Source organism: Mastomys coucha, unplaced genomic scaffold (genome assembly GCF_008632895.1).
Source record: "Mastomys coucha isolate ucsf_1 unplaced genomic scaffold, UCSF_Mcou_1 pScaffold21, whole genome shotgun sequence".
Lineage (NCBI taxonomy): Eukaryota > Metazoa > Chordata > Mammalia > Rodentia > Muridae > Mastomys > Mastomys coucha.
In genome coordinates this window covers 115,831,068-115,848,633 of record NW_022196904.1, presented here as the reverse complement: position 1 = coordinate 115,848,633, position 17,566 = coordinate 115,831,068, and the positions used below count along the sequence as shown (strand labels likewise).

General features: G+C 50.6%; 3 protein-coding genes across 18 annotated transcripts in view; all 3 read left to right on the top strand.

The window, feature by feature from the left end:
- Window positions 1-2,951, top strand: part of LOC116102976 (uncharaterized LOC112694756 homolog) — an 8,484-nt gene extending 5,533 nt beyond the window's left edge. For all 12 annotated transcript variants that reach the window (XM_031388311.1, XM_031388307.1, XM_031388312.1 and 9 more), the window contains one exon: window positions 2,757-2,951. In XM_031388311.1, the coding sequence (XP_031244171.1) occupies window positions 2,757-2,870 (114 nt within the window). In that variant the 3' untranslated portion in view covers window positions 2,871-2,951. The remainder of the gene's footprint in view (window positions 1-2,756) is intronic.
- Window positions 2,952-3,077: 126 nt separating this feature from the next.
- Window positions 3,078-8,571, top strand: Aldoa (aldolase, fructose-bisphosphate A). Of its 5 annotated transcripts, XM_031388296.1 has the most exons (11): window positions 3,078-3,236; window positions 3,373-3,443; window positions 5,661-5,813; window positions 6,011-6,143; window positions 6,235-6,446; window positions 6,893-6,947; window positions 7,042-7,202; window positions 7,519-7,602; window positions 7,694-7,868; window positions 8,003-8,202; window positions 8,291-8,571. In XM_031388296.1, the coding sequence occupies exons 3-11, from the start codon at window positions 5,673-5,675 to the stop codon at window positions 8,384-8,386; spliced, it is 1,257 nt and encodes a 418-aa protein (XP_031244156.1). In that variant the 5' UTR covers window positions 3,078-3,236; window positions 3,373-3,443; window positions 5,661-5,672; the 3' UTR covers window positions 8,387-8,571. The 5 variants fall into 5 exon arrangements, with proteins under 5 accessions (XP_031244156.1, XP_031244159.1, XP_031244157.1 ...); XM_031388299.1 differs by lacking the exon at window positions 5,661-5,813; XM_031388295.1 differs by lacking the exons at window positions 3,078-3,236; window positions 3,373-3,443 and adding an exon at window positions 4,596-4,743.
- A 2,325-nt stretch (window positions 8,572-10,896) lies between these two features.
- Ppp4c (protein phosphatase 4 catalytic subunit) lies at window positions 10,897-17,520 on the top strand. The gene is made up of 9 exons (XM_031388300.1): window positions 10,897-11,012; window positions 11,212-11,373; window positions 14,384-14,435; window positions 15,021-15,071; window positions 15,238-15,339; window positions 15,838-16,011; window positions 16,101-16,227; window positions 16,916-17,105; window positions 17,186-17,520. The coding sequence occupies exons 2-9, from the start codon at window positions 11,276-11,278 to the stop codon at window positions 17,313-17,315; spliced, it is 924 nt and encodes a 307-aa protein (XP_031244160.1). The 5' UTR covers window positions 10,897-11,012; window positions 11,212-11,275; the 3' UTR covers window positions 17,316-17,520.
- Window positions 17,521-17,566: the final 46 nt, after the last annotated feature.

The window sequence follows — 17,566 nt, the reverse complement described above, 5'->3', positions numbered from 1 at the left end:
GCTGGGCATTGTAGCCTTTGATTCCAACACTCAGGAGGGAGAAGCAAATGGATCTCTGTATTCCAGGGCAGCCTGATTTACACAGTGAGCTCCAGGCCAGCCAGGGCTACACACTGAGTGGAGAAAAACAGATTGCTGAGGGAAACCAGAACTGTGATGTGCAATGGCTCCCATCACTGAGCACTAAGGAGCTCAGCTCTGCCCATTGACACACTGAAAATTAAGTCCTGTGTCTGTTTCAGAGATGAGGAAACTGAAGCTCAAAACATGATTTAATCAGGCAGAATTCACATATAGGCATTTTTGACTCTAGGGCTTAAGCACTAACTAGTCAGTAAAAATGTCTGGTCCTCCTAAGGTCCAAATATAAACCCTACCCAAGAGCCTTAGAAATACAAGGTTAACTGGCTACAGAGTCCTCTTTTAATGTACTTAAACAGTGGAGCTCTTCCAGAAACCTTTGCTTGTGAGAGTCAAGACATCCATTAGCTAGTTTTTAATGGCTGGACTAAACCCTTCCATGAATGGAGCCAAGAAATGCTTTTAATACCCCCTTTTCTGAGGTAAGGGCTGTGAAGTGTTCTGGCTAGTGGCTCTGTACACAGAGTGATGGTTTGGTCTTCTAGAAACCCACAGACCCAACTTGATCTCCAGAGATGCCCCCAAACCACACACAAGAAAAACATTTCTCTCTCCCTTCCACCATTACATCTATAGCCTTCTCCTCCTGTTGGTGGTAACTCGGCCCAAGTTAGACCCCTTTCCCTGACTGGTTCCCCCCCCCGTTCTCCCCCCTTCCCCCCCTAACAGCTGATTTCACTGGCCATCTGACACCGTACCCCGAAACCTCAGCTGCTGGAAAGGTCATTTCCCTATTCCTGGCTTGGCCCTGGCCTCTGATTGAACTGTGCAACTGTGGCTGTCACTAGCTTTGCTCGTGGCCTCAAGGAGCCAGTCTCTGTCACACAGCCATGCTGGGTATGTCCACTCCAGGGCCTTGGCCTGCCTCCCATCCATGCCTGGGGCAGTTGTAGATCGTTTCTGTCTCAGGTTAGAGGAGCCATGGGTTACAGGGGTGAATGTTCCTATATCTCAGGACATTATGTCCATGAGACAGATAGAGAGGCCTCTGCCTTTGCCTAAAGACAGTAAAGTGATATGCCTAGCTTAATTCATAGGTTCAGCACTAATCACCTGCTGAGCATGAGTCCTCATACTAAAGAGAGAACATGAGACCAACTGTCCTTGCCTTTGAAGCCTTAGAATGAAGCCGACATTCCTGGCCTTGGGAGGGCAGGCACTGAGAACCCAAGGGCCGAGGGGAGGGGAAGCAACTCTAGTCAAACCAGTTTCTCTTGCTGGTTGTATTCTTTTGGGCAAATCTCTGAGTTTCTATTTCATTATTTTGTGACGAGCCCCCCACCCCATAAGTGTGATCCCCATTCAGGGTAGCTTAGAAACAGAGTGCTTGCCTCGTGCTTCCATGACATCCCAAGTTCAACTCATCACTGAGGAAACCCCCACCCCCACCCCCACCCCAAGATTTATTTTATCTCTATGAATGTTTTGCCTGGCTGTGTGACATGTATGTGCCTGAGGAAGTCAGAAGAAAGTGCCAGGACCCCAGGAACTTGGAATCTGGAGTCAGGATGGTTGTGAGCTATTATATATAAGTGCTGGGAACTGAACTCAGGTCCTCTGGAAGAGCAGCCATTGCTCTTAACCGCTGAGCCATCGATTCAGCCATTTGTGGTTTTTTGCTTGTTTGTTTTTTGTTTTTCCTATTGTTTGTTTGTCTTGTCTTCTGTTGCTTGGGCTGGCTTAGGCTTCTCATCTGCTTGCCTTCACCTTCCTGGGTGCTGGGACTAAAATGGGCTCAAGTCAGGACACATGGTTTAGATAGGGGCCCTTTCTGTCAGTGGGGTCATGACCCTTTGCGGGGTGGGGGTGGGTATTAACTTATGCAGGGCTGATCTAAGCTTATCAAAAACCAGATATTTATGATTCATAACAGCAAAATTACTGTTGTGAAGCAGCAATAGTAGTGACCATGGTGTGGTCACCACACCATGAGGAAAACCATATTAAAGGAAGGTTGCATTAGGAAGGTTGGGAACCACTGCCCTGGCTGTCCTGGAACTCAATATGTAGATCAGGCTGGTCCAAACTCAGAGATCTCTGTCTGCTTCAGCACTAGGAAGTGAGTGAATTCCATGACAGCCAGACCATACAGTGAAACCCAGTCTCAAAACAGGACAAGAGAAACCCCAGTACTTAGTAGGTTGAAGTAAGAGGATTGCCATGATTTTGAGGCCAGCCCTGCGTTTCATAGTTCTAGACTAATCTGAGCTGTGGAGTGAGAGCCTGTCTCATAAGGAAAGGAAGAAGATCTTATACTTTGGTTTCATGCCAGCAAGGAAGTCCAAAACCCAGAAATTATCTTCATGAGGATCGAAACATGTTTCCGGTCTTGACTTCCTCTAGGTTGCATAGGGCTTTGAGAGTAGAGTATACCTACTATGTGTGTGTGTGTGGCGCACGTGCACACACACACACACACACATCTTCATCTTTGAGACAGATGCTAACATCCACATTCCTAGAGCTCGCATCCTGGAACAGAGTAGGTTAGAGTACTATGTCACTGCTGGTGTTCAACATGGAGGATCGCTTTGTTCCCAGTGCTTTGTTCCTCTGTCCCACTGGGCGGTGGGGCCTCCTCAGCCCCTCTGCTTATCTACATCTCTCTTCTCCAGGGTTGGGCCCCTCAGTGCCCTCGATGCTGCCCATTGTGTGACTGTGCCTGTGCCTGCCAGCTCCCAGACTGCCAGAGCCTCAACTGCCTCTGTTTCGAGATCAAGCTCAGATGAAAGATGGGGCTGGGAGAGTGGCCAGCCCCCAGGGCCCCCTCTATGACTCTTAGGACACTACTACTCAGGCACTGGAGCTATGGATGGCAGGCCCAGCCTAACTACCTGGGAAGCTTGAGTGGAGGGCTTGGTTCCCTGAAAGGCAGGATTCTGAGAGCCCTTGGACAACTGAAAAGGACCTGGTGTTCTGGCCAGTGCCCCGCCTTTCTTCCCCTCCCTTCCCTGATAAACTACTGTATGTGAAGGTGAGGATGCAGGACATTGCTTACCCAGGCAACATTGTGGGAGGGTTCTGCCAACCTGGACTATCAGGATAAAAGGATGGCCAGCCACGCCCTGCCTATTGACTCCTGGTTATTTTAAGAGGTAAGTATCCTGCCTGCTTCTGCTCTCCTTTAGAAAAAAAAGTACAACCACCAGCATTTACCAGAATCAAGGAAGGAGGGAATCAGGAGTCGGAAGGTAACATCTAGATGTTTTCCCTTTTTGTTCTGCCTTACAGATCCCGGACCCGAGATTGATTTTTCGACTAATTTCACGGTATTTCCAAGGAAGAGGTTCCTCTAAAGACCGGTGAGTGAGCAGTGGCACCTCCTCTCAAGGCAAACCAAAGCTTCCTCTTCTCCTCCTCCCCCTCCCACCCCCCACGTAGGGATGAATGTCAGGAGCCTCAGGTTTCCCTAAATATAGGTCCCTGCCGCGGGATTCGTGGTGGGGAAAGGGCAGGGGTTACCGAGAAGGTCCGGGACACTGGTGCGGGGGTGTGTAGGGAAGGGGTGGAGGGTAGGAGCTGCCTTATAACCCAGCCCTGTACGGCGGGGCTCACTCGCAGCTGACCAGGCTCTGCGGCTTCTTCCACTGCGCCACAGGTGGGCCGCTATCCGGGTTGCAGGATGGGAATGGGGATTGTGGATTGGGGCCTGAGGGAAATGAGTGCTCTGAGAGTAACAGGGGTGACTGAGTGCTCTGAGACGGACTTTTTATTTTGGAGAAGGAAATCAGGTTCGGGAAAGACCGGTCTGGCTTGGGCCAGTCCTTGTCGGTCATTTCCTCAAACAGGGTGTGTTTAACTCGCGGGTGGTGACTCCCGCCAATCTGCTAGGCAAATAGGCAAGGCCAGGCCAGGCTACGCCACTCTGTTGCGATGTGGCCGGCACACTAGTTCGGGAAGGCTTTGCCTGCGTACCAGGTCAGCTGCGCCGCCCTCTCCGTCTCCTTGTGCGTACTCTGGCCTAGGAGAGATCGAACGCGCCCTGCTTTTTTTTTTTTTTAGCCAAGCGCCGAGCCAGGCAGGCAGGCAGGCAGGCAGGCATGCTCGGAACCTCTGTGTTCTTTGCAGTGACGTCAGGCTGCAACTGCACAGGCCGGAAGCCAGGGGTCTAGGAGGAGAGGCCCGCCATCATCTCACTCTGACCCCCTCCCAATTCCTAGCCAACCCACATTCCGGCTGAGTCACGATGCTCGCGCGCGCGCCTGGCAAGGGCTGGGGGGGCTCTGGGGGGGGAAGGGCCTGGTGACCGGCGGGATGTGGCTCGAGTCACGTCCTAGCGGGTCGGAGGAGGGATCGAGTTCTATCCGCTTGTCTCCTCCCCAGTGCCGCCTCCTATCATAGCATCTTGGGGCGGTGCCGTGCACAGGGCCCGCCTGCAATTGGACGGCTTGCGTCCCTGCAAGGAAAAAACCTGCAGAGGGCGGAGCGGCGCCTTTAAATGTCCGGGGCCCCGCCTCCCGTCCCCCCCACCCCAGCTGAATAGGCTGCGTTCTCTTGGAACGCGCCGCAGAACGAGGTTCTGGTGACCCTAGCCGCGTTCCCTCCTTAGTCCTTTCGCCTAACCACCGGCGTACTCGGCAGACCCACCTCGTCCTGTGCCAGGTGAGCGCCATTTGACACGTGCTCGGGGAAGGGTCTATGGGGTTAGGATCTTGGGCCGGTGGCGGGCAGTGCAGAGCCGTCTTCCCCACGGCCCCTCACTTCTCCCTTCTCTACCCCCACGCTTGTCCCCAGCCCGGATTCTCCGGCCTGTGCCCTGGCGGTTCGCTGCGCCACGCAGCAGCTCAGCACGCTGAGTCATGCCGGGGGAGGAAGCAAGATGAGGTGGAAAAACAGACCCCTCTTTATTTTTGCAAAAAGTCTCCGTTATGCAAAGCATCAGGGTCCCTTTGCCTATTCAAGAGATCTCAAGCGATGGGAGAGGGGGGCGATCGGCTCTTATACCATCTCAGGGTTTCTGCGATGGGGTGGAGGAATTTGGTTTCCTTTCCGGGGAGCCCCTGGAGAGAGGGCTAAACTCAGCTGCGGCTCTCTGTGGCCCATTAACACTTTACTATCTTTCCTTATCTGTGACCTTGATTCTGAGCCTGGAACCGCTGTAGCGGTATGACTGCACGAACAGCACGTGCCTTGTACATCCTTTCCCGGCCCGGATTCTTCTAACAGTATGGAGGCAAAGGTTTCCTTCTACCTGGGCTCCATAGCCCCTTTTCTGTGTTTCTAATGGCCCAGTGTTTTTCCTAATATACTTTTCCTCGAGCTCCTCCCCTGCAACCACCGAGAAGAGAGAAGCCTGACCTTGGGGTGTCCTTGAAGCCTGGACCGGCTCTGGGTGGATTAGAGGCGCCCCACCTCAGTCGGGAAATCTTGGTTCTCTCTTAGCTCTCCCCTTTGGGTTGCTACGTGGCTTTAAGCACAGATCATTTCTTTCTTGGGCTCTCAGATGAGGTTGTTAGGTTCTCTGCCCTATTCCTGATCCTTAAATTCTAAAATATTCCCCGGTTCAATTTTGTTTCTAGGCAAGGTGACCCATGGCAACGCGCAGGCCAGATGGGTCCAGCTTCAACATGACCCGCCTGTCCCTGGCTCTGGCTTTTTCCTTTCCCCCAGTTGCCAGTGAGCAACCCCACTCTGAGCTGGGCAACACCCAGCAACAGACAGAGTTAGGAAAGGTACAGGAAGAGGCAGGTCTAGTATAGGGAAGTCGGGTGCAGGGGAGAGCTCTGGGACAGGAAGTATCCCAGGACCTCAGGGAGTGGGGCAGGGGAGGTGGGGGCTATTGCCCTGGCCTCCAGGGAAGCTTTGTCACCTGGGGAGACCATAGGATGACCCAACTAAACACTTGTCCCTGTCTGTCTCCCTCACCCAGGAGAGTAATACCACCGGCACCATGCCCTACCCATACCCAGCACTGACCCCGGAGCAGAAGAAGGAGCTGGCTGACATCGCTCACCGAATTGTGGCTCCGGGCAAGGGCATCCTGGCTGCAGACGAGTCCACTGGTGCGGTACAGGCAGAAGAAAGGGGGAGGAGGGCCCAAGGTTGGAGGTACCAGGCTGATCCCCTTATCTTCCCACATGACCCTCCCTTCAGGAAGCATTGCCAAGCGCCTGCAGTCCATTGGCACCGAAAACACAGAGGAGAACAGGCGCTTCTACCGCCAGCTGCTGCTGACTGCTGATGACCGTGTGAATCCCTGCATTGGGGGGGTGATCCTCTTCCACGAGACACTGTACCAGAAGGCAGATGATGGACGTCCCTTCCCCCAAGTCATCAAGTCCAAGGGTGGTGTTGTGGGCATTAAGGTAATGGGGGCAGGCTCTGGGGTGTAAGATTAGAGAAGGCTCTGGAGAATGGGATTAATAGGGAGGGGTGAATATTGGGTTAACAGGCCTAGAGACGGGTATGGATGTATTCAGCATAATTTTTTTGTCGGTGTTCAGGATGAACTTAGGTCCTTGTGCATGTTAGGCAGGTACTCTGTTGCCAACTTAATGGTCTCCATGTGATTCTGGGGTGATTTCATGTCTATGGATGAAAAACTAAAAGTGAAGGAGTGAAATGGTTTTCTCGGTGGGAGGTAGCACCAGGTCCCTCTAGTCCAGTTAATATTCCTCTCAAATAATACACATACCTTTCCTCGTAAAAATATTTGCAGGCCCTGAGAGGCTGCAGTGAGGAATGAAGTTGGGGCTGGGTAGAGGAGAAAAGGGCCATAGATCTGACTGCTATTCTCCTTCCTCCCTGGCAGGTAGATAAGGGTGTGGTGCCCCTGGCAGGAACCAATGGCGAGACTACTACTCAAGGTAAGAATAATCTGCCTCCTTCCCTTCTCCACCAGCTCACCAGAGTTCCAGAGTGAATCTGATCACAAACCTTCACTTTATTCCTCCTCTTCAGGGCTGGATGGGCTGTCTGAACGCTGTGCCCAGTATAAGAAGGATGGAGCCGACTTCGCCAAGTGGCGCTGTGTGCTAAAGATTGGGGAACATACTCCCTCCGCCCTTGCCATCATGGAAAATGCCAATGTTCTGGCCCGTTATGCCAGCATCTGCCAGCAGGTGGGACTGGACTACGGGCCCACAATTGGCCACTTCCTAACACATTTGGTGCAGTGTGGGCTAGCTTTCTGTCCATCTGCCAAGATATCTGTCTCCCCCAGAGCAACTGTTCTCAATACCAACTATGCATCAGTGGAGGCCACTCTGCAATGCAGAGGTGGCAATAGGTGTATGGGCAATTGATAGGCCTGCTTGTCCCATAACCTGCTGAGGCCTTTGAAGTTAAGTTCCAGCTGAGTTCATGACTAATGGTGGTAGAGCTAGCTGTAGGTGAGATTCCTGGTCAGGAGGCCTCACTGCTCTGCCCTTCCCACAGAATGGCATTGTACCCATTGTGGAGCCTGAGATTCTTCCTGATGGAGACCATGACTTGAAGCGCTGCCAGTATGTAACTGAGAAGGTAGGTTGCCCGTCTACCTGGTCAGGGTAATGTGGCGGCTGGGCCCCACTGAAGTAATCCCAGTTTTCCACCTTATCCTGCTGTGTTTCAGGTACTGGCGGCTGTCTACAAGGCTCTGAGTGACCACCATGTCTATCTGGAAGGCACATTGCTGAAGCCCAACATGGTCACCCCTGGCCATGCTTGCACCCAGAAATTTTCCAATGAGGAGATTGCCATGGCAACGGTCACAGCACTTCGTCGCACAGTGCCCCCTGCTGTCCCTGGTGAGGCCCACTCCCTTACCTTGGCCTGGTGAAGTAGATGTGCCATCACATTTGACTTTGTTCAGGGAAACTTCTTGAAGTTTCTCTCTGCCCTGCATCTCTAATGAAAGCCCCCTTCTGTGCTTGTTCTCCAGGGGTCACTTTCCTGTCTGGAGGGCAGAGTGAGGAAGAGGCATCCATCAACCTCAACGCTATCAACAAGTGTCCTCTGCTGAAGCCATGGGCCCTGACTTTCTCCTATGGCCGAGCTCTGCAGGCCTCTGCTCTAAAGGCCTGGGGTGGGAAGAAGGAGAACCTGAAGGCAGCCCAGGAGGAGTACATCAAGCGAGCCCTGGTAAGGCAGGCATGGAAGTGTGAACAGGTGCCTGGGCGGGGGGCGGGGGAGCACTCAGAAGAGAATTCTGATTCCTCTTCCCTTTTAGGCCAACAGCCTCGCTTGTCAAGGAAAGTATACCCCAAGTGGCCAGTCTGGAGCTGCAGCCAGTGAATCTCTGTTCATCTCTAACCATGCCTACTAACCAGAGCTGACCTAAGGCTGCTCCATCAACACTCCAGGCCCCTGCCCCCCCCACTTGCTATTGAAGAGGGGTCTTCAGGCTCTTTCCCATCACTCTTGCTGCCCTCGTGTGTGCGGTGTTGTCTGTGAATGCTAAATCTGCCATCCCTTCCAGCCCACTGCCAATAAACAACTATTTAAGGGGGAGTCTGTTGTTCGTGACTTGTAGGGTGTAGGGGAGGGCTTGAGGAAAAAGCCTTACTTTGGGTTCCTTCTTGGGCAGTAAAAGGATGAAGGTTGGTTGGTGGGTGTTTTGTTTTGTTTTGTTTTGTTTTGTTTTTTTGACCTGAGCTTTGAGAAAGACATGGTATTATGGGATGTTCTGCCCACATCTAATTGAAGGTAGCTTTGAACACCTAATATTCTGCCTCTACCTCCTGAGTGCTGGAATTACAGGCATAGGGTACCATGCTAAGATTCGACCTGGGGCTTTGTGAATACTAGGCAAGGATTGTAAGAGGAAATAAAACTAACACATTTATGCTTTTGTGGGAATATGGAACCTTTTGGAAAATCAGAATCCTCTTCTGCATTGACATAGGTGTATACACATAGTGGAGCCTCAGCTGCTGATGTTCCCTGATACTAGAATAGAATGGTATTCTTGCCACGTTATAGAGCATAATTGTACCTTTAAAAATGTTCTGCATAAATGTATGTATACAGTGTGTCTGTTCTGCCTTAATGAATGAATGTATACAGTATGTCTGATGCCCTTGGAGGCCAAAAGGAGTGTATCAAATGCTCACTTTTGGCAAGATTAAGAAACCCTAAGGAGTGAGGGCTAGGGACTATAACTCAGTGGCAGTGTCCTTGCATGCATGGTTTCCTCATGGTTGTGAGCCACCATGTGGGTTCTCTGGAAGAACAGCAAGTGCTCTAGAGTTCTCCAGCCCCACCATTCCTCAAGTATACTGGAGATTCTAGGTGTAAATACACACTTGTTTGGTCTTAACCATTATGTTTCCTGAAGGCTCTGTCTGGTTTCTTCCCCATCGCTGTAAGGAAAAAATTCAATCCCTAGGGTTTCCCCAAACTTTAGCCTCACACCTTAATGGCTATCATTCTGTATCCTTGCTGTCTGGAACTCTGTAGACCACACTGGCCTTGAACTCTGAAAGATCCACCTTCCTCTGCTTTACAAGTACTGGGTTGAAAGGCATGTGTCTTTACTCCCTAGCTCCAATGAGAATCTTTATTTTATATACATTGGTATTTGAACTGAATGTGTGTGTGTGTGTTGGGTCCACTGGAACAGGAGTTAGAGTTGTGAGCAGCCATGTGGGTGCTGGGAATTGAACCCGGGTGGTCAACTGGCTGGAAGAGCAGTCAGTTTTAACCACTGAGCCATCTCTCTCACCCCCTATAAGACGATCTTAAGGTACATAGAAAATGTTCAAAATTGAGAGGGACAATAGAATACTGAAAAAGAGGAGTATGGTATGCAGAAGAAAGATGAATAACCTACTGTGCCTACAGCAAAAGGCAAAGAGAGAGGAAGCAGAGTGCATGCACTGTGAATCTGGAGAGCACTGGGTCTTGTTCTTTGTGTTACTTTTGACTTTCAGCAACAGTAAACGAAAGGTGAAAGCCAGACTTGAAAACCACTTTTTCTGGATTCATATTTGAGCCTTGATTGAAACTCTAGACTTAGCCCTCAACTGTGAGCAAGCTAGCCTCCGAACCCATTGCCACCTTATGTTCAGGCAATAGGAAGTAATGTTGGGTGTGGTTGCTTAACATCTGGGTTGAGATTTGCTGTGAAATCTGAGCTATTCTGAGCAACAGTGAAACCCTGTCATGAAGTCAAATATTAAAAAAAAAAAAAAAAAGAGTCAAATATTTTGGAATTAAAGGAGTTGTAGAAACAAGCTTGGTGTCCAGATTGTAGGCACTTAATTTTTTTTTTCCAATTAGATTTAAGCCTCTGTGTTTTCTCTCATCACCATATGGGTCCTGGGGATCCAAATCAGGTTAGCCGGCTTGGTGACAATTTATTTATTTTCCTGAGTGTTTTCTCTGTAGCTTTGACAGCCTAGAGTCCACGATCCGGCCTTAGCCTGGTACAAATAAGTGTACCACCATGTCTGGCCTAGGTTCGGAGCTCCTCCATGGCAAGGTTTCTCTGGGACCGCGGCAAGAAATGTGGACTAGGATAGGCCCATTCACTGAAGAACTATGTACGCATATCTGCAATACTTGGCCTTATTCTAAATACTGGAGAGGCAATGATGAACAAGCCAGTTTTATCCGTGAGATCTGCAATAGAAGCAGACAGAAAGCAGCCAAGGGAAAAGTGTAATGTGAGATGAGAAGCCTACCACAGCTCACGTCACCAGGCGAACAGAAAAAGTGAAGCACAGCTATACTCCTCTCAAACCCACTTCTCCCGCCCACTTCCGGCTCCTGCGTTTCTCCTTCCCAGTGCCTCGAGAGAGGCGTGACTTGTTTATGTCACTTCCGGCGCGCGAGAGAACTGGTTTCCCTTTGCTTCCGCGGCGAGGCCGGAAGTAGAAGCGGCGGTGGCGGAGGCCCAAAGCGGAGGGAAAGTGGGGAGTCGGAGAGACTCAGTCGGAGTCTCAGCGGCGGTAATTGTCCGAGGCCCCTCTAGGCCACCGTCCTTAGCGCGGGCCCGCGGGGTTCGACGGGAGTTGGCGGGGTGCGGCCAGGGCAGCGGGACGCGGAGGGTCCTGGGCCGCCGTGAGGGGAGGGGGGGGCGGTCCCAGAATCGAGTCCCCCCTCCCGCACGGACCCTCTGATTGGCGGGCTCGTCTTCGCTTTTCCCAGGAGACCCCTGTGCGGTCCGGAGGGGGCGGCGGCCCCGACTCTGACCCGCGCCGGGGGGTGGGCCATGGCGGAAATCAGCGACCTGGACCGGCAGATCGAGCAGCTGCGGCGCTGCGAGCTTATCAAAGAGAGCGAAGTCAAGGCCCTGTGCGCTAAGGCCAGGTGAGCCCGCAAGAGGGAGGCTAACAGGTCGCCCAGGGGTTTCGGCTGGGCAAACTCAGCTGAGAACTTAGGGCTTGCCCAATCCCGGAAACTTCCCCAGAGAGATATCCCGAGAGCCATTTCCCACCAGGAACTACGGGGTCGATTGTGTTTGTGATTCTAGTGGAGTAAGAGCGAGGAAGTGGAGTAAGTAAGTGGAGTAAGTGGCAGGAAGTTCTAGGGAACTCAGGGAAAACGGCTTGCCCTGCTGGGGCGAAAGAAAAAGTTTCTTGGAGGGGCTGAGTTCTGGGACAGATCTTAAAGAATGAGAAGCTGGTTCAAAGGCAAGAAAACAAAACGTGATTTGCGAAAGTCTCTCAATCCTATTAATCCTTAGAAAGTAATTTTGTGTCTAGTTTAACAAACAAGGACTCCAATTGTTCAAAAAAGTTACCAGCAAGGAAGGAATGGAATCTGAAGCCAGTTCTGTGAATACGGATCCTTTTAGTTATGATTCTGGAAGATGGAGTCGAACCACTTTCGTGTTCAGTTAGGATCCTGAGAAAAACAATAAATAAGCTAGAATAGAATGTGAGTTTCAGACCAGCTCGGTTTACTGAATTGAGGCCTTTTCAAAAAGGAAGATTTAAAAACACACACACAGCCTCAACACATTTTTGGTTTTTTGTTTGTTTTTGTTTTTTGAGACAAGGTTTCTCTTTATAGCCCTGGCTGTCCTGGAACTCACTCTTTAGACCAGGATGGCCTTGAACTCAGAAATCTGCCTGCCTCTGCCTCCCAAGTGCTGGGATTAAAGGCGTTAGCCAACACTGCTTGGCTTCTAATCCAAGCCCTTGGGAGGTGAAGAGAGGAGAGTGAGGGGTTTAGTGTCCTCCTCAGCTAGGTCAAGGCCATCACATAAGACTCTGGCTCAGGAAATGAAGCCAAAAAAGGGCTAAGCATGATGTGGATATGGAGAGACGCAGAGTTCTCTGGCAAGTAGAAGGAAGTTGTAAGTCAGGATCCCGGTTTGGGGTGCAGTGACTGTGGGTTTGAGTCTGAGCTCTGACAGTTTGGTGGTGATTTTGAAGTGTCTAGGAGTCAGTAAAATGGAAGAAGTTGTGTTGAGTAAAACGGTTGTGACTATTCAGTGAATCTGAGTGGGAAGTGAACTTAGCATGATGTTGTAAGTCATGAGATGGTGTTTCTATGGTGAGGATATGGGTGATAATGGTGTATTCAAAGACTGAAGCTAGCTGAAGCTTTGGGGAAGGCATTTGTTTGGTTTTGTTTTTGTTTTTTTCTGAGATAGGGTTTCTCTTTGTAGCCCTGCTTTGTCCCGGAACTCACTCTGTAGACAGGGCTGGCCTTGAACTCAAGAGATCCCCCTGCCTCTGCCTCTGCCTTTGCCAAGTGCTGGGATTAAAGACATGTGCAGTCACCCTTGGGTGACCAAGGTGCTTCTAAGAAAAGGAAGACCTTGAAAGATAAGCTCTTGAGCAGCAGACAGCACAGTGAGAAGGAATATTCAAATAGGGTAGAGTAAATATGTAGACAACAGTTGAGGCTGGTGACTTGGTCCTTACCCTTCTGAACCAGACCCGTGAGGCCAGGAGAGCCTGTGTGTGCCTGCCTGTCCTCCCATGTAGAGCCTCACCTGGCCTTGAACTCAGAGAGATCCATCTGTCTCTGTTTCTCAAGTGATGGTTTCTTTTTACAGAGTAGGAAGCCATAACTTCTAGATACCAGTGACTTGATGCAGGTTACCCATTGAGGACGTGACAGCTGGTGTCCTAGTTTGCTTTCTCTTGCTACATGCCATCCCTTGGCATGTTTGGTGTGAGGCCTTTGTTTTGGAGGCAGGATCTTACTGTCTCTTAGGCTGATCTGGGGGCATGGAACCTTTTGCCCCTCCCACCATGCTATCTTGCCTATCAACAGGAACTCTCATATCTTACGCTAGCCTTGAACTTGCATAGCCAAGCATAACCTTCATCTTTCTGCCTAACCTACCAAGTGCTGACATTCCATGTATGTGTTCCTGGTACTGATTTGAGGTCTGTGAAAGAAGCTGGTATTGCTCCTCTGGAAATTGGATTCCCAGGTTCAGCAAGTTTCTAGCTTGATCTGCCGCCATTCTAGAAGGAGGTCTTTGGGGGAATCATCATAGAAGTAGGGTTAGAAAACACAGTGCTGAGCTGAGCCAGAGAAGAGATATTGTTAAGAACCCACAAAGTACAGCCAGGCAGTGGTGGTGCATGCCTTTAATCCCAGCGCTTGGGAGGCAAAGGCAGGCGATTTCTGAGTTCCAGGACAACCAGGGCTACACAGAGAAACCCTGTCTCGGAAAAACAAAACAAAACAAAAAGAAACCACAAAGTAGCAAAACAGCTACACCAGATCCCATTCCTTAGCTGTAAATTCCTGTTACAGTGCCACAGTCCTTTAATCCTAGGACACATGAGGCAGAAAGACAGGCAGATTTTTTGAGCTTGAGACTAGCCTAGTTTGCACAATCTAGTTACACATCCAGGCTAGCCAAGGATACATAATGAGGCTCCGTCTCCAGAACAAATAAATAAAATGTAATGCTGCTGGAAGGAACAGCACAACCCTTCGAGGTGCATCTGGGATCGTTGTGCCCTAGGCCTTGCCCTTACGGTGTAGGGAAAGGGAGTAAGGTCAGTGTTCTGAGGGAAAGGGACCTCCCTTTCAGGAATATGTGCTGTGCTCATGAGAAGGAGCCACAGGGAGTGTCTAGGCTGAAAATGGCCCAGCATGCTTGGGGGGGCTTAATTAGGGGAAGGAGGGTAAGAGCTTGGAGTCTGTTCAGTTGGCAACAAGGAGCCATGAGCAAGCGTTGAGTGGTAGATGTCAGTGCTTTTTGACCAAAATCATGGGGACAGTGCATACTTCCTTCTGTCCCATGGAGGTTCAAGGACTACCTCATGTCCTCCCTCCCTCTAAAAAAGGTCAGGAATTGGGCTGGGCTGGCCTGGCTGTGGTGACCCTGGTCTTCTCCTGTCTCCAGAGAGATCTTGGTAGAAGAGAGCAACGTGCAAAGGGTGGACTCGCCAGTAACAGTGAGTACTCTGTGTCCTTTGGAGCCTGACTTAGTCCTAAGTTTATGAGAGGCTAGAAACTCCCCCACCCCCCAGGTCTCTGCTGCTCCTCAATCTTCAGGTGAGCCTCGATACAAGAATTAGATGGTGAGCAGAGCTTGCAGCTTAGTGGTTGAGTGCTTTTCCAGTGTATATGGGAGAGAACCTGGGTTTTAACCTCAAGACTACAAGGAAAGAAAGGATGCTGTAGGAATTTTGATTTATCATGGCCAAGGCAGAAGAATTGGATTTGGTAAACGATTCTAGTCTGTGGCTCAATGTCTGTGTGTTAGTAATTCTGCTGGACATATGGGCAAACAGAGATGAAACCAGTCTTGTGAAGCTGTGAGTCTCCTAGGAAACACATCTCCTGCACCAGAGCAGCGTGGGGTGATAGATGACACCAGAACAGGCTCACTTGGGGCTAGAAGGTGGAATTTTAGTCCTGAGATGGAGTGATACAGCCTTGGCTGGCATAGAAAGAAACAGGTGTTTTGAAGGGTTGTCTCTAGGAACAAAGGATTTGTGTCTTTGTCCACTCTGACAACCCACATTTGTCTTTTCCAGGTATGCGGTGACATCCATGGACAATTCTATGACCTCAAGGAGCTCTTCAGAGTGAGCTAGGGAACACTGGGGCTGTAAACTGGGGGTGACTGGAATGTATGATCGTTGAGAGGCCTTAGACTGCATGGGCTTTGGGTGACAGAAGAGGCTCAGCTCTTTGGCCTTGTAGTGGGAGGAGATAATTTGGGGCCAAGCAGAGCCATATCCCTCCTCCCAGGTAGGTGGCGATGTCCCTGAGACCAACTACCTCTTCATGGGAGACTTTGTGGACCGTGGTTTCTACAGTGTTGAAACCTTCCTCCTCCTGCTGGCTCTTAAGGTGAGGACCCTTGGCCCCTGGAGCCTGAACCTTGGCCACTACTCGCTGCCCTCATCACCTTTCCTGTCACCTACCTTGGAACTTTGCTGTAGCTGTGGACTGTGTGCTTAGCGGGGCTGGTCATGACTGCTGCCATGAGTGGGGCCATCTCCGAGCCCTTGAGGAAGAGGCTGGTGATGTGAGTTCTGGGAAGTAGACAGGCTGTGTTCAGGAAGCAGCAGAAATTGAGTAAACTGGGAGAATTCATTGGTGAGGGGCTACAGTGGGGTGGGGATGGGGATGGAGCCTGAGTCTGGCAGGTGATGGGGAATCAGTCTTGTAGTGCATCTCTAGAAAAAGCTCCCAGGAGCCTGTCAGTCAGGGACGTCATGATTATGTAAGAGGCAGCAGGAATCTGGGCTACACAGATCATGGTGAGGGGTGAGTGAGGCTGGTAGACACTTGGGAAGGGGTTTGGGAAACAGACTAGAACCAGCCCTGGCTTGATGCTCTCCCTAGGTTCGATATCCTGACCGAATCACTTTGATCCGGGGCAATCATGAGAGTCGCCAGATTACCCAGGTCTATGGGTTCTATGATGAGTGCTTACGGAAATATGGTTCGGTGACTGTATGGCGCTACTGTACTGAGATCTTTGACTACCTCAGCTTGTCTGCCATCATTGATGGCAAGGTAGGTTGACTGTGGATCCCCTCTGGTGGGGCAGTGGTGAGTCTCTGGGCTTCCACTGATATTTCCACTGATATTACTTTCCCTTGTAGATCTTCTGTGTGCATGGAGGTCTTTCCCCTTCCATCCAGACCTTGGACCAGATCCGGACGATTGACCGAAAGCAAGAGGTACCCCATGATGGACCCATGTGTGACCTCCTGTGGTCTGACCCTGAAGGTGAGGGCAGTACCTGAGCTGGCTTTACCTTTAGCCTGTGGAGACTGGATTTAAGCGAGTATATGAAGGAAGAAGAGTCAGGCCAGGATAGTTTGGGGAGAGGAAGGCAAGGTTGATCCACACTAGCTTTTGCCTTCCTCCTGCCTGACTGGATGCTCCACAAGGAGCAAAAACCATAGATGATGGTGTGCTGAGGCCTATAGTAGGTTGGCTCATGAGTTTTCATGGCTCAGAGGCTCTGTTCAGGCTCTGAATCATTGGCTTCTTGGGTGAGAAAAGGTCATAGACTTTGACAGTAGCTTCTTTGGAAGTGAGACCCTTCCCCTAGAATGATGGCCCCTGAGGGTTCCTTTGTGTGGTGTATTGTTCCCCTCTAGTTGGGACAGAATAGAGATTTAAAGCCAGGCTTTCTGAGTACCAGTCCTAAGCATACCCTTTGATCCCATCAGTGTTATTCCAGACTGCCACATGTGGCCAAAAATGACTTTAACTACCAGGAAAGACCTTGACCATAGTGGCTCTCTGGGCATTTTTTCTCCTTAGAGCTTCTCTGTTTTAGCATTTAGACCCTGTCTCCCAGGATCCCTAGAACAAACCTCTGCTTGATGAGGCAAGATGCACAGGCTTCTAATTCCTTGGTGTAGTAGACAACCAGAGGCGCCCACACTCTGTCCTTGTCTTGTCTCAGACACAACGGGCTGGGGAGTGAGCCCCCGTGGGGCAGGCTACCTGTTTGGCAGTGACGTGGTCGCCCAGTTCAATGCAGCCAACGACATTGATATGATCTGCCGTGCCCACCAATTAGTGATGGAAGGTTACAAGTGGCACTTCAATGAGACTGTGCTTACTGTATGGTCAGCTCCTAATTACTGCTACCGGTAAGCTGACAGGGCTGGGAGCCGGGGTGAGGGTAGGTATCTGGGCCAACTGTTGCTAACTGTACTTTTCTTAAATCCAGCTGTGGCAATGTGGCAGCCATCTTAGAACTGGATGAGCACCTCCAGAAAGATTTCATTATCTTCGAGGCTGCACCCCAAGAAACACGTGGCATTCCCTCCAAAAAGCCAGTGGCCGACTATTTCCTGTGACTCTTTGGCCCCAGCCCCTCTGGCCCTTGGACCACTGTGACTGCCCTCTGCCCAGTCGGAGGCTGGGTATGAGGGGCTGCCTGGCTTTGCTTGCCCCAGGGTGCGGACTTGCTCCGGAGAGGTTGGAGCCTTAGCTCCTGGCTTCCTCTCCTTTCTCCCACTTGATCCATGAAGTTTCCAGTCATTTTTTTCCCTTTTTTTCTTTTTTCTCTTTCTTCTTCTTCTTCTTCTTCTTCTTCTTCTTCTTCTTT

What these genes read in the sequence shown, in the direction of transcription:
- Aldoa (XM_031388296.1), top strand. Translation starts at nt 5,673, where the DNA reads ATGGCAACGCGCAGGCCAGATGGGTCCAGCTTCAACATGACCCGCCTG. An exon ending in AACAGACAGAGTTAGGAAAG is followed by an intron (nt 5,814 to 6,010) that starts GTACAGGAAGAG and finishes TCCCTCACCCAG; the next exon opens with GAGAGTAATACCACCGGCAC. An exon ending in GGCTGCAGACGAGTCCACTG is followed by an intron (nt 6,144 to 6,234) that starts GTGCGGTACAGG and finishes CCCTCCCTTCAG; the next exon opens with GAAGCATTGCCAAGCGCCTG.
- Ppp4c (XM_031388300.1), top strand. Translation starts at nt 11,276, where the DNA reads ATGGCGGAAATCAGCGACCTGGACCGGCAGATCGAGCAGCTGCGGCGC. An exon ending in GCCCTGTGCGCTAAGGCCAG is followed by an intron (nt 11,374 to 14,383) that starts GTGAGCCCGCAA and finishes TCCTGTCTCCAG; the next exon opens with AGAGATCTTGGTAGAAGAGA. An exon ending in CCTGTGGTCTGACCCTGAAG is followed by an intron (nt 16,228 to 16,915) that starts GTGAGGGCAGTA and finishes GTCTTGTCTCAG; the next exon opens with ACACAACGGGCTGGGGAGTG.